The sequence below is a fragment of the Myxocyprinus asiaticus genome, chromosome 45, assembly GCF_019703515.2.
Source record: "Myxocyprinus asiaticus isolate MX2 ecotype Aquarium Trade chromosome 45, UBuf_Myxa_2, whole genome shotgun sequence".
Taxonomy (NCBI): domain Eukaryota; kingdom Metazoa; phylum Chordata; class Actinopteri; order Cypriniformes; family Catostomidae; genus Myxocyprinus; species Myxocyprinus asiaticus.
In genome coordinates this window covers 29,561,500-29,577,353 of record NC_059388.1, presented here as the reverse complement: position 1 = coordinate 29,577,353, position 15,854 = coordinate 29,561,500, and the positions used below count along the sequence as shown (strand labels likewise).

Genomic DNA, 15,854 nt, shown 5'->3' with positions numbered 1-15,854 from the left:
GGAGGGGAAACACATTAAAGAATTGAGTTTACTCTCACTTGAATGCTTGTGCATTACCTGCGTATGTCAAGAAGTTTAGGCGAGCCCCTTTTAGACGGTCTCCTCCATCATTTTTTGGTCAGTAAAAGTCTCTGACAATTTTATGGGTGGTGTTTCAGGATATTTTGTCTTTTAAACCATCTTACCTAAAATACATAAATATAAAATGCATAAATAAAACATAAAATGGATTAAACAAATACAGTTAACCCTTTAAGCTCTGAAGGTGTTTTTAAAGATCTCCTGTTTCAGTGGCAAAACCAAAGGCTTATAACTCAACACAAAACAAGGAGTGTTGAGTGTTTGGTATCATTGTAAAGTAAAGTTTTCAATTTTGTTTTTATGATATAGATTATGATACATTCTGAGACGTTCAGCCTAAGTAACTGCAATTTTTTTCTTATTTTTCTTATTTGACATTATATATCTCTGGGTGTAAATAAAGGGAAGAACTGCTTTTGTTTTGTTCCCAATCATGTCAACTATATCTGAGACAAATTGTGTTGATATGACAAAGCAATCAAAAGTTATAGCATTACAAACATAATATATCCTGTGTCCTGAGTGAAGTGTCCTCTCCAAACATATGTGCAAACACAATGATATCTAAAGTTTTGCATAGCATGGAGGCATGATTTATGTAATGATATTTCACAGAATGAGTTTCATTCTGAGCCATTCAGTCATCATTGAGTCTGTGTCACTTACATGGCGCCATCTCCTGGTGGCCATTTAAAACATTGAGCTTGATGTGGATTTCAAATGATCTATGCATCCGATTACATTGTGTGTGGGCTCGTTTTAAATATAATCACCTCCTCTAAGTAATAATATGTGGCATTTATTTCGTTAAAGTTATAAGCGAAAATGCGACATATATGCAACACCAACGTAATTGTCAAAGACATATACTTAGCTGTTACTCGCTACATTTTTGTCTGTGAGTAAAACAAATAGGTTGATTATATTCTACTCTTTGAGAGCTTTCCAACATCATATGACACATGGCTATTTGATGAGTTTGCTGTTTTAACTGATTGCAATAATATGTACAGTGCCAGTTTTTTTAAATTAATTATCAAAACGGAACACTTTTGATTTGTCTGCAAATTTCAAAGCACTTGTTCAGTTTCGGTCATAATGCCTACATGCATTGGAAAGTACAGCTTCTAAGCTTTCAAACTTTACCTGTTTTGTGTTGGTCAAGACTGTTATTAACAGGACGGGCCCATCTAAGCTTACAAGGTTAAAGGTAATAGATAGGTTAACAGACTTAAAAGACTTAGGTTAACAGTCTGCCTTTTTTTGTGTTCTATGGATGAAAAAAGTTTAAAACAAAACATAAAATATATTAAGAAATATTAAAAAAATAATTTGTAATTTTTTTTTTTTTTTTTTTTTGACAGGAAAAGTTTGGGTGGTCTCTATACTAATTCATTATGAGTGTGTTTTAATGTTTCAGACAGCAAATGAGCACCAGCAGCACAGAACAAAGTAATTGCCTTAAATTCTTACGGTAAAATGGGCTTATTTCCCTTCAAAGCCTTGGAATCATTTCTGTCATTACATTTTCAACACTTTATAATCCTCCATTGGAGAAAAAAAACATTTAAAAATCAAAACAGCCCAAGAATTTAGCGAGCTGGCAAATGACTGTGATGCAGGTATGCTAGTTGGTTATGCTAATCAGATGAGTAACATTGATGTCACACTTAACTTTGACTATCTACCTCTGGCAAACATCCACTAAAATTAGCGAAGCTATTAGTTTAACTACATTTCTGAGTAGGAGGTGGTAGCTACGCTAGTTTTTAAATCAAGTATCTTTTCAGTAGCGAAGCATAATTTTGACTGGGTAGCGGCGTAGCGTTGAGAAAAGCTTCACCGCTACATCATGCCTTGTACCCTATCGCCAGTTTTGAATCAAAATTAAAGATGTCCTATCACAAATTAATCGCTCATCTGAGTCGGTTCTTTAAAATGAATTGGTCACACGTGATGGGAAAGCAGTCTGAATCGGTTTGCGATTCAATCTGAATGCCTCAGAAAACTTGCGAGTGCGCTGCTGAATCATTTGTGAGCGCTCTCACTTGCCAATAAGCTCACAGAGTATTTTATAACATGGAAAATTAAGATAACGCTGGTTGCAGTGGATCTACAATCAATGGAAACAAAACCTGCAAATGCGTCCTATCGTTTGCCAGTGATGAAGAAGGTGTTTATTATGTTCAACACGTTTGCAGCTTGTAAACGATTTCTGCAGGTTAATACATTTTGCAACCAAAACAGTGTCAAAACACGGATTAGCCTACACGAAAACACATGAAAAAAGTACCATGGCATTACCATGTTTTTTGGATATGTACCATTACCTGGACGCACAATGTTAATACAATGGTAGGCTATATGAATATGGTAATCATATAGTGAAGTACCATGGTATTTTTTTAGTTACCTTGAAGCACCGTGTAAATACAACAGTATATGAATATGGTAATCATATATCAATTTACCATGGTAGTAACATGGTATTCTTTGATGTACTTTGAAGCACCATGCAAATACAGAATGGTACATAAATCTGGTAATTGTATAACAAAGTAACATGATATTACCATCTGATACCATCAGAAATCATTGTTATAGCGCAGATGTGCTCTCTCTCTCTCTCTCTCTACACACACACACACACACACACACACACACGAAATTTGGTCTCAGATGACATATCCTGTAATTCGGTGTCTAGCTGCTGTATTTCTGTATTGTATAGATTAATATATAGATGAATAGTATACTGTATGTACACAGAGTTTTAATACAGGAATGTGCTAATTAAATTATGTTTAATGGGTATGAATTTGTAGTGGTAGTAGTCTAAATCTGAAAAATAAAATGTATAAATAGTTATTTTTCATATTGAGCACATGTGTTTGTAGAGGTAGTAGTATAAATATGAAAAATAAAATGTAAAAATAGTGACTTTAAATGTTGAACACATGGGTTTGTATAAGTAGCCTGTCTAAATATGAATTTACATGTTTGTTTTTTTACGTGCACATAATGTATTGCAACATACTGTATACGTGTATGCTGTTATGTCACTAAACTGTAATATACTGTAGCAAGGCTTTGATAAACATCATACATCTTTTAAATGCTTTGTCTATGACGGTATGCTCAGTGCATCTGCAATTGAAAAAAATATGAAGTAGCTTAAATGTAGCAAGCTACTTTTGGCATGTAGCTTGTAGTGTAACTACTTTCTATGAAGTGTAGCTTTTAGCTTAGCTTAACTCATTTTTCTGTTCAGTAGTTTGTAGGTTAGCTTGCTACATTTTTTGAGTAGCTTGCCCAATACTGCAAACATCTCAGCAGGAAACTTTTGGGCTTAAAAAGAGTTACACTTAGTTAAGTCTGTTCTACCATTCTATGGTCATCTACACACTAGAGTTTAAGCCATATAGTGCAGCAAATCTACTGATTTCAATAGAGCACAAAAGTCTGGTTCCGCAAGCAAAAACCCCATTAATTTTCTCCATAAGGGAATTGATTTTTAACAATAACTTATAAACCTTTAAAGACATGAGCTCAGAGGTTGTTAATCAATGTTATTAAACGGACCTCTGGAAAACTTGATTCTGATTGGTCAAAAGCGTCATCTAGCGGTCTGACATTTCTGAGTAACAACTGCACCTCCGGGGATTAAGACAAATTAGATCGGTCATCTGGGTATTGCGAGTCATCTTTCCTACTTATCGTATCACTGTGCGATCTCTACAAGTAAGTTAATAAAATAATTTAAACTAAAATGTTTCATGTCCATTTATTTATTTATTCAGCAAGTAGTCGTGTAATAAGCTGGATAATGAGCAGTCAGACGGTCATTATTTACAAAATAAACACCAACAGAACTCTGACGCAAACCGGAGGAATTCAGCTGTTCAATTATTTCTTTCTTATCACATAATTACATAACTTCAAATCAACATTTTATGTCCATTTATTTGGTTAGTAGCCATGTAATAAGTGGGATAATGTACAGTCAGCCGGTTGTTATTTGCGACAACAACCGGCTGACTGTTATCCCTTTCTCATATGCTTCTGTTGAAGCCATTAGTCGAATTACTTCATTTTAAAAACAATTGTATTTAATAGCAGAATTTTTGGTGTAGAACTACACTGCCCATGATTCTGAAGACAAAGATCAACCAATAAGAGTATCGTGGTGAACAAAGTGCACCAAAAGAGCTCTGCAGTAACCGCCCTCTTCCATGATGTACTATAAATGTCGCTCTCTTTACACTCTCAAATAAACATATCTGAGTATATATATTGCAATAAAAATGAAAATATCTTGTTTATATACATATAATCAACAACTTCATTTCAATAATTAAATATGTTTCCAATGTTTTTAATTCGATTACGTCATTCGCAATGCTTCATGGGATTGTAGTTCATTCACTCATTAAAGATGTAAAGTACACAGTCACAGTACAAAATCCTTTTATGAAGGATTTTATTAAATCTCTATGGAAAATAATTAAAGGAAAAAATACTGAAAAAGTGTTGCGCTTTCTTGACGCAATCCCCTTGCAATGCTAACAGCGACTTCTCTGATTGGTGGATTTCTGTTTAAGACTGTGGACAGTGTAGTACTTTACTAGGAATTCAGCAATTGTACATGATTGTTCTATTTTTAAATGTTTTACAAAAGTTTCTACAGAAGCATATGCCATCACTTAACCTTTTGTTGGTCTGTCTTGAGAGTTTTTTTTTTTACATTATCACTAAAACAATGACTCTCAGGAGATTCTGAATGGATTTTCTGCTTCCAGAACCCTACTGTTGCACTCTCTATGAGTGTTTCAGTGGTGGTCATACTCACTGTTGGTCTCCATGCTCTCACACAGCTCAGTCTTTACTTCCCCGTTGGGTCGGTCACTTCCTTTCTGAACCAGTTTGCCTGACATGGTGGCGGCAGTGACAATCGCTTTGAAGCTTCGCTTGCGTTTGGGCACGTTCTGCTCTGGGTGGAAGATGATAATGTAGACTTTGGGCAGGTAGAGCATCCCGAGAGATACAGATGCGCTGAGGCTGAGAGAGATGGTGAGGGTGGTGGTCTGAATATACATCTGTACACAACACACATCACAGAAAAAGAGAGAGAGAGAGAGCGAGAGAGAGAGAGAGAGAGAGAGAGAAAGAAAGAAAGACTATTTTAAGAATGTGAAATGTCAGAATAATAGTAGAGAGAATGATTTATTTCAGCTTTTATTTCTTTCATCACATTCCCAGTGGGTCAGAAATGTACATACAATTGGTTAGTTTTTGGTAGCATTGCCTTTAAATAATTTAACTTGGGTCAAACATTTTGCGTAGCCTTCCACAAGCTTCTCACAATAAGTTGCTGGAATTTAAAGTCAGGTTTGTAGGCCTTGCTCGCACATGCTTTTTCAGTTCTGCCCACACATTTTTATCAGATTGTGATCAGGGCTTTGTGATGGCCACTCCAATACCTTGACTTTGTTGTTCTTAAGCCATTTTGCCATAACTTTGAAGGTATGCTTGGGGTCATTGTCCATTTGGAAGACCCATTTTCGACGAGCTTTCTTCATGGCTGATGTTTTGAGATGTTGCTTCAATATATCCATATAAATTTCCTTCTTCATGATGCCATCTATTTTGTGAAATGCACCAGTCCCTCCTGCAGCAAAGCACCCCCACAACATAATGCTGCCGCCCCCCATGCTTCACAGTTGGGATGGTGTTCTTCAGATTGCAAGCCTCACCCTTTTTCCTCCAAACATCACGATGGTCATTATGGCCAAAAAGTTCAATATTTGTTTCATCAGACCAGAGGACATTTCTTCAGAAAGTAAGATCTTTGTCCTCATTTGCACTTGCAAACTGTAGACTGGCTTTTTTAATGGCAGTTTTGGAGCATTGGCATCTTCCTTGCTGAGCAGCCTTTCAGGTTATGTTGATTTAGGACTCGTTTTACTGTGGATATAGATACTTGTCTACCTGTTTCCTCCAGCATCTTCACAACGTCCTTTGCTGTTGTTCTGGGATTGATTTGCACTTTTCGCACCAAACTACGTTCATCTCTAGAAGACAGAATATGTCTCCTTCCTGAGTGGTATGATGGTTGTGTAGTCCCATGGTGTTTTTACTTGCGTACTATTGTTTGTACAGATGAACGTGGTACCTTCAGGCATTTGATAATTGCTCCCAAGGATAAACCAGACTCATGGAGGTCAAAAATGTTTTTGTTTTTTTTGAGGTCTTGGCTGATTTCTTTGGATTTTCCCATGATATCAAGCAAAGAGGCACTGAGTTTGAAGGTAGGCCTTAAAATACATCCACAGGAACAACTCCAATTCAGTACACCTCCTATCAGAAGCTAATTGGCTAATTGTCTAAAGGCTTGGCATAATTTTCTGGAATTTTCCAAGCTGCTTAAAGGCACAGTCAACTTAGTGTATGTAAACGTCTGACCCACTGGAATTGTGATGTAGGCAATTAAAAGTGAAACAATCTGTTTGTAAACAATTGTTGGAAAAATTACTTGTGTCATGTACAAAGTAGATGTCCTAAATGACTTGCCAAAACTATAGTTTGCTTATATTAAATCTGTGGAGTGGTTAAAAAATTAGATTTAATGACTTCAACCTAAATGTTTGTAAACTTCAACGTGTGTGTGTGTATATATATATATATATATATATATATATATATATATATATATATATACACACACACACACACACACACCAGTTAGTTCCGGTCCTCGAATCTGATTGAACGAGAGACGTTCCATGAGTACTGATGGTCTCACACCATCAGCATTCGGACACTTCACTGTGTGTATCACTCCGCTTGTGTTCGTGCCATTCTAAACTAAAGTGTAAGAGCAGTGCAGATGTGTTAAGAGCCATCTGTCTCTTTACATTTAATTTTGTGATATTGCATATTTTAGCCAGCAGGTGGAGGCAAAATTTAATTTTTGCATGTAATATGAGCCAGTTGATGATGTGAAGTGAGTCAGCGTCACTCAGTGTTTATATTCAACAGCACTCCGTGATCGCTCGTATAACTACTACAATACTAAAGCTAGAAAATAGCTTTAAACAGCTTTAAACTAACAACTTCAGTATTAAGGCTCATCACAGCTGAGAGAAACAACAGACTGATTAATTACACAAACTCAAGGTGCTTACCTCTTACCGGACTTTCCATAATGGAGAGGACATTGCGGTTTCTATAGCAAAAGACTCTTGCGCACCAGCTACTGCGAAATAGAGAGGAATACCCCTGCTTGGACAGCTATTTTTCCACTGAGAAAATAGGATGCATTTCACCAAAATAACATTATCTTCAGAAAGCTGAGTAACAGACTACAGCATCATCAACAGGTGATCGCACACGCTCCATCTCTCTCTCTCTCTCTCTCTCTCTCTCTCCACACACACACACACACGCACATGCACACACACACACATCCTTGTTTCTCCAATAACATTTTAGAAACGGCAGATTCTGATCCGTCGTGTAAGAAAATAGTTCCATGCACAAATGCATTTTTTGTGACTGTACTCAGTTTTTCCTAATTTTTTTTAAATTTACTTGTTCATTGAACTGTTGTATATTAGCAGCATCACACTCACAATCGTGCTATATGGCCCTAAATCATCACTGCTGTGATTACCTACAGCACTCGGCCTGTGGCCAAATCACAGCAGCGCTGATGTAGGGCCATATCGCACTCTTGCTAGTGTTTTCAGTGTCTTGCTTAAATATATATATATATATATATATATATATACACACTACTGGTCAAAAGTTTTGAAACACTTGACTGAAATGTTTCTCATGATCTTAAAAATCTTTTGATCTGAAGGCGTATGTTTAAATGTTTGAAATTAGTTTTGTAGACAAAAATATAATTGTGCCACCATATTAATTTATTTCATTATATATCTAAAATGTAATAAAAAAAAAAAAAGTTTTTGAAATTGATGACTTGGACCAAATAATTAAGAAAAGCAGCCAATAAGTGCCCAACATAGATGGGAACTCCTTCAATACTGTTTAAAAAGAAGAAGTTGTTTGAGAAAATGTCAAGAGTACATGTCTGCAAATTCTAGGCAAAGGGTGACTACTTTGAAGATGCTAAAATAAAACATAGTTTTGATTTATTTTGGATTTTGTTTAGTCACAACATAATTCCCATAGTTCCATTTATGTTTTTCCATAGTTTTGATGACTTTACTATTATTCTAAAATGTGATAAAAAATTATAATAAAGAAGAAGTGTTGCAAAACTTTTGACCGGTAGTGTATATATATATATATATATATATATATATATATATATATATATATATATATATATATATATATATATATATTTACCATTTTAATTGTAAAATATTAATTCATCATGGTGGTATTTAATGTACTACTTTTAATTTTTGTTAATTATCATCATCATTATAATAAATAATTAATTGAATGACTCGAAAAACTAAAAAGTTAAAAATTTGGACGCATTACAGTTATGAGAATTTGTGGTAAAAGTACTTATGATAAAAAATGTCACAATGAAAATATGCTACATTTTATTTATGCTAAATATAATTTAGTTTTTTTCCTGTTGATTTTAGGAGCAAAATGTGACCAGGACCTGGAGATTCACTCAAATACTGTATGCCAAATTGTTCAATAAAAAAAAACAAAATGTTACATATCATGAGCAAAACCAGAAATGAACTATTATTATTATTATTATTATTATTATTATTAAGGGGAAATGTTTGGCCCCATGAATAGGTTTGACACTTTATGAAGCTATTTCTTCTTGATTTAACCCTTAAAGTTAGTTTTGTTGGTTTAGCCTAACATACTGAGGTGGATTCAGTGATGTTAATTAATTTTTTACTTAAATCAAACCAGTTAATTTAGACATTAAGCATTTTTTATTAATGTTTTCATGTCCGAGATAAGATTTTTTCATGACATCCACTTTATATTTAGCTACACTGTGTCTGCAGAGGCACTAAACTCATACAGTAACTATATAAACATAGAATATAATATATGAAATATCACGTTTCATTTCTCATTATGATCATAAGTCATAAATACTCATAATAGCTAAAATCAGTTCTTCAAACTTCCACAGAAACTCTCAGACAAACATATACACATTCACACATCTTCAAAGCTTCTCTGATGCTGGAAGGATAATTAGTGGCGGATGAGGACACATGCTCATGCTCTGAGACGTAATTACAACTTTCCTTAACTAGAATTTAAAAGTGAAAGCTCTTACTCAATTAACAGACATGAAAACACACAACACACTCAGTCCTGTGAATACACACACACACACACACACACACACGAACAGCATGAATTCTCACAGGCTAGGCACTCGTGTGTATCTTTTTTCTCCAGTGGGGGGTAAAGTCACAGTGAACGTCGAGCAGCAGATGGCAAGACATGCTTGAGCTCAAACGCTCAAAGGGATGGAAAGAGAGAGAGATAAAAGTGGTAAATTACAAGAGTGAACATGCAGCGCTCTGCCACTGAGATGCCCGTAATGAAAAGCATCGGTCAGGGAATGTGGCACGGTCAGTTTGGACAGCTCTGTTCACCCGCAGCTCTCTGAACTGTAACGGGATTGGACCATACAAGCAGGCTGACATCTGCTGGCATACTAACGTGTTTTAAGGCAGTGTGATATCAGTGGGAATCAGCGCTTAGTGACATCTGTGGTGGGCGTGATGGAGGAACAGGAGCCAACACTGTTTGGTGCTATTTACATCTTTAAGCAAATCTTCTCAGCAACTTTAATAAATCCAAACACAGACCTCGACTAAATGACACTTGTAGGCTATACTGTGAATTGCCACCTGTCGTCTGCGCACAAAAATCAACAATCATTTTTTCGAGCTTGTAACACATATCGAGATGATAACTCAGAACACCATCTGCACTATTTTTGACTTATTTTCCAATGTAAACATGAGCATGACAGACATTTTTGACCGTTGCATCTCGCTGTATTTTCAGTTTGGCGCACATGTGTGCCATATTTTTAAGATGCAGTATCTAATGTAAAAGAACTTCCATTTTTAAAGATGCGTCTCAAGAGACATGCATTCTGTTCCATTTGTTATCTAGATTTTTATTTATTTATTTATTATTTTTGTAAGAATGTATTCAGACAAAACAGCCCAGAATACATACATATCAGTGTCAAAAAAGAACTTTTCTAATATTTACAATTATTCATATATAATATAGTATATGTTTACAAACTTATGATGAAGAGAAAATAAAGAAATAAATAAAAACATTTGTTGTCCTAAATTTGTAAGCATATAAGTCTGATTCTGTTTACTCTGTCTCCTTTTAAAAAGTCTTATTTAATTCCACTAGATGGCAGCAAGTGCTTGGAAAAATAATTTTTCCTCTATAACCTTCCATCACAATATGCCGATCTGAAATATAGGTGACGGTCTAACGCATTTCAGCCCTCACAGATGTACTCATCCATAGACATTCAGTCTAATGTTCAGTTCATGCAACGCCCCCATTGTTTCATTGAATATCTTGGCCTCTGAGTGGACTACAAGCTCAGTCTTGATTTATTTATTTACAGTTTATTTAATTTGTCTACCACCACAGTGTCATTTCAAGCACATCTGAAATGTATTATTGTGCTTAACAGAATTCTATATTTGAAATGACGTTTTTAATGTTTTTTCTTGTTTATTTAGCTAAAGATAATTTTATAGGTAATATGTTATGCATCCTAAACACAATTAAATATTTTCACACTTTTTGCATCATTTGGCAAAATTATAAATTATATATAAATATAAATATATAAATATATAAATATAAATTATATAGCTTGATAGATGAAAACAAAGAAAAAACAAGGTAAATATCACTTGTGAACAGAGATATTTTATTGGCCGTCATTTTCAAACATATTTTATCTCAAGCATGCTCTTCACTGACACTTATGTCCACTTGGTAAACAAATACACTAACTGTGTAACTGGTGCGGTGGATTTTTATTATTATTATAAGGTTTATCTTTATTTTACTCTTTATTTTGATGATCACAGTTTCAAACATGGATTTTCATAGTGTCATATTAAAAGTCTGGGTCTGGAACAAGGCTAAAACAATAAAATCAATACATAAAAGGCATTTGAAAAGTACCAAAAATAAATGATAAAGGCCTGTTAAAAAAAATAAATAAATAAATAAAAAAAAACGTTTCTATTTGAGTTTTTATGAGACCTTCATATTACAAAAAGAAAAAAGTTTCAATCTGTTCGTTTTAATAAAAATCAACCACTGGAACCTGAAATTGCCTGGAGTGGAAGAAACACTAATCTAAGCTGTGCAAACAGCAGTTACTAAATCCATTGTTATGTTGCCTTCCTAAGTTAGGAAAATTGCAGGTAAACACAGGAGACCAGCTCCTCAGGTATTGATCCAACAACAGTCTTACACAGATTGGGGATTTTCCAAGGAAAGCTAGAAGTCACACAAAGAATTCACAAAGGACTTACAACTATGACATATAGGAAACACTGCTCATTACATATAAACACCAAATGTCCTTTCTGAGTCCTCACAACATCCATTCAACTCAAGCACAGACTCCTGGTTTTCAGGGAGCAGCTATAGAATACGTAACAACTCAAATGATATTTTCCATCACCTTCCACGTGGCTGGAACATAATCCATTGATCTATTAGATCACGTGACAGTCTCAATCCGTCACATATCAGTGGCTTATACTGTTAGAACTTAATACTCCTATAAACCCTCTGGAGGGATGTGGTCAGAGCCTTAGATACAGAGCCACTGTAGCGGAGCAATTTCACATCGCAATAAAATAAAAAAATTTGAATAAAAAAGATGACAAGTACATATCTCTGATGAGCTATTCAAGAGACTGGACAGATTCGCGACATGCTGAATTGAGATTGCGAGCACGCATGTTTGATTGACAGACTGCGCGTGAGTGCACATGTACTGTGTATGAACGTGTGCGAAGATTGACCGCCGCTCTCGTAACATCAGCCATGCTCAGATATTATTTGTTATTTATTTGGAACATCCTTTTGCAGTTGAATTCCCTCACTAATGTGATTCAGTAATGTAGAGAACTAGCGTAAATCCTCATGAAAATGGACACCTCACAATTCATACAGATTTGATAGGCTGCTGATAAATGTAGCGTAGTTCTAGCGGGAAGACTAGCAGCTGTACATCATCGCACCATTAGCTAGGTAACTCCTAGCCAATCACATGTAAGCCATTGCTTTATAAGTCTGCTCAAGTTATCACATTGCTGTTTCAATTGTGCTAACACGGCAACCTCCACCACCCCACCACCACAGGTTGAGTCCCGTCCTGCACGGGGGTAGGCTCCTCGCCCCTGCCTCCTATCTCCGGCAGGATCTGATGGTTCCAAGTACAACTTCTTTGGACCGCCAGACGGGGCTTACGCCAAAGAGAGACATTACATTCCTGTTTTATATTCATCAAATAATGTAATCTAAAACTTTACTCAATTCTGCGAGTCTTCCTGATAGAAAATATTTCTGATGATGATATCATAACGCGGGCCGCAAAAGATCAATCTAGGGCTGCGTGTTGAGTAGCGCTGATTAAACAGTTATTTAACAGAGAAGGATGATTGTTTAAATGGTTTGTAGCAACTTGGCATGTTAACATAAAATTCAACTGTGTGGTCAAACGTGTGTGTATATCATGTTTAACTGACATTACTCATAGATATAAATCACATATACCATATACTGTACTTATATTTGGCACATTGTTACAATCAGTGTTGGGTGTAATTGGATTATAAAGTATATTAGTTACTGTAATCTGGTTACTTTTATGCACAAAATGTAGTGTAACACATTACATTTTAAATGACTGTAATCAGATTACAGTGACTGACTTTCAATGAAATTAATTATGTTGGCTTGAGAAAGCCAACATATTGATATTCTATTTAAACTTATTATTATTATTCCGAGACTAAAATTTCTGACTCTAACTCCTCCTAGAGCTTTTAAGCTACATGCACCAAACTTGACTCGGATTGCTATATCTTTTCTAACTGATCGGACTTCCGGTATTCCCGTATCGGACTTCTGAACAGGACTGATATTAAATTGACTCCCATTCAAGGTGTGAAAACTTTTCCCTGTAATAACTCCTTTAGAGGATTCTATCTACTTACTATCACTCCACCACTCATACTTTCTGTCTGTCACTCCATCACTTTCTTTTTTTATCTTTACATCACTCTTTTTATTCTTTCTTTCACTCTATCACTTTAACACCCTAGCAACTGCGTACAACCTAGCAACCAAAACCTATTGACTGCCATTCAAAATGGCTTAGATGGATATCTCCTGATCAGAATGTCCTACAGACATGAGAGCTGGCTTGTTTGAATTGGGTTAGCAATCAGTCTTCAAGTATCATCATGGAAACTACTTAGCCACGCCCTAGCAACCATTTAGAGCACCCTAGCAACCAAACCCCTTTGACTTCCATTCAAAAAGGCTGAGTGTGATATCTTCAGATCAGAATGTCCTACAGACATGAGAGTTGGCTTGTTTGAATTGGGTGAACAATCAGTCTTCAAGTATCATCATGGAAACTACTTAGCCACGCCCTAGCAACCATTTTGAGCACCCTAGCAACCAAACACCATTGACTTCCATTCAAAATCACCAAGATGGGTATTTCAGGATCAGAATGTCGTAGAGACTTCTGGAGACTTCTGGGTTGACTTATTTCACTCAGGATAGCAAGGAGCCATCGTTAAGTATCACCTTGGTAAGTGCCTAGTAACCACATGGGCTTACCCTAGCAACCAAGTAACAAAACACATATCTCTGCACCAGAAAAATCATAGAAACTTCCGAGTTGACTTATTTCACTCAGGATAGCAAGGAGCCTCATTAAGTATCACTCTGGTAACTGCCTAGCAACCACATGGGGTTACCCTAGCAACCAAGTAACAAATCACATATCTCTGCATCAGAAAACCGTAGAGACTTCAGAGTTGATTTATTTCACTCAGGATGGCAAGTAGCCTTGATAAGTATCACCCTGGTAACTGCCTAGAAACCAGATGGGGTTACCCTAGCAACCAAGTAACAAATCACATATTTCTGCACCAGAACATCATAGACACATCCGGGTTCATTCATTGGACTCAGGGTAGCAAGGAGCCTTTTAAGTTTCACCTTGGTAACTTCCTAGCAACCAGATGGAGTTACCCTAGCAACTAAGTAGCAAATCATATATCTCTGCACCAGAACATCATAGAAACTTCCGGTTTCATTCATTTGACTCAGGGTAGCAAGGAGCCTTTTGAGAATCACCTTGGTAACTGCCTAGAAACCAGATGGGTTTACCCTAGCAACCAAGTAACAAATCACGTATCTCTGCACCAGAATAACGTAAAGACTTCTGGTTTCATTCATTGGACTCAGGGTAGCAAGGAGCCTGTTGAGTATCACCTTGGTAACTGCCTAGCAACCAGATGGGATTATCCTAGCAACCAAGTAACAAATCACATATCTCTGCACCAGAACAACGTAAAGACTAATGGTTTCATTCATTGGACTCAGGGTAGCAAGGAGCCTATTGAGTATCACCTTGGCAACTGCCTAGCAACCAAATGATCTATCTATCTATCTATCTATCTATCTGATAGACTGAATGGTCTTATAATCTTTAAACTTTGAACTTTTAAAACTACTACTTAAACTTGTAACTACTTCAAACTTAAAACCTTCAAACTTCAAGCTTTTACAACTACTTCAAACTTTCAGGCTAGGCTTTCTCAAGCCAACATCAAAGTTTGTCTTGAACTTTTTTATCTAGTTTTAAATACATTACTTGGGTTACAAATATTAAAAAAATAAATATATATATATTATTTATGTACAATACAATTAAAATGTGAATTAATATGTTCATATTTAAGTCTGTTTGTGTTTCTGTGACAGCTGAAGGGTGTGCTCCAGCGAACAAGGAGAAAATAAACATTATTTTGAATTTATTGAGAGGAAAAACCAAGAAAAATGTTTGTGAAAAGTGTTTTAGAAAGTAACTTAAAATTAAAGAAATTAAGTAATCAGTGATGTAATCTGATTATCATTTTAGAGAAGTAGTTAGTCATTTTTATTGGATTACTTTTAAAAGTAATTTATCCAACACTGGTTACGATAAGTGTTAATAAATAGGTAATAAATTAACTAAAAAAGTTATAATAAATATTTTAGTAAACAGATCATGAAAAATTTGTTATTTATTATTAAGTTATTATACCAATTAAACAGCATTAAAACATCACTTTTGTTTCCAAAAACATTGAACAATTTGTAATAATATATAATAATAATAATAATAATAATATAAATAATAATAATCTTAAAATTATTTTAATAAAAACATTATTTTCTGATTCTTTTTTTTTTTTTTTAAATCTTAACATTTTATAAAAACAAAATATTTTCTGTTCAAAGAGGTTATACAAAAAGTTAAGATTATTAAATGTGTCTAAAATTCTGAAAAACTCATACACCACATATCTTGGCATCTGTGGTGTTATTCATTTTCCACAAAAAGTATGCTTTTTTAAAGAGTAAATATCAGTAGTTATTTGAGGTATTTTAGCTTTAGGTTATTAGGTAGTTATTTTATGTTTCTCTAATACATTAGCTAATATTGGTCTTTT

General features: G+C 35.1%; 1 protein-coding gene across 4 annotated transcripts in view; it reads right to left on the bottom strand.

Annotated features, from left to right (window-relative positions):
- LOC127435277 (metabotropic glutamate receptor 8-like) overlaps nt 1-15,854 on the bottom strand; it is a 268,255-nt gene that overhangs the window by 2,600 nt on the left and 249,801 nt on the right. For 2 of the 4 annotated variants that reach the window (XM_051688613.1, XM_051688614.1), the window contains exon 10: nt 4,931-5,177. In XM_051688613.1, coding sequence (XP_051544573.1) covers nt 4,931-5,177 — 247 coding nt within the window. Of the gene's footprint in view, nt 1-14; nt 186-4,930; nt 5,178-15,854 lie in introns of those variants that run through there. The other 2 variants (XR_007896164.1, XM_051688615.1) reach the window with 2 other exon arrangements.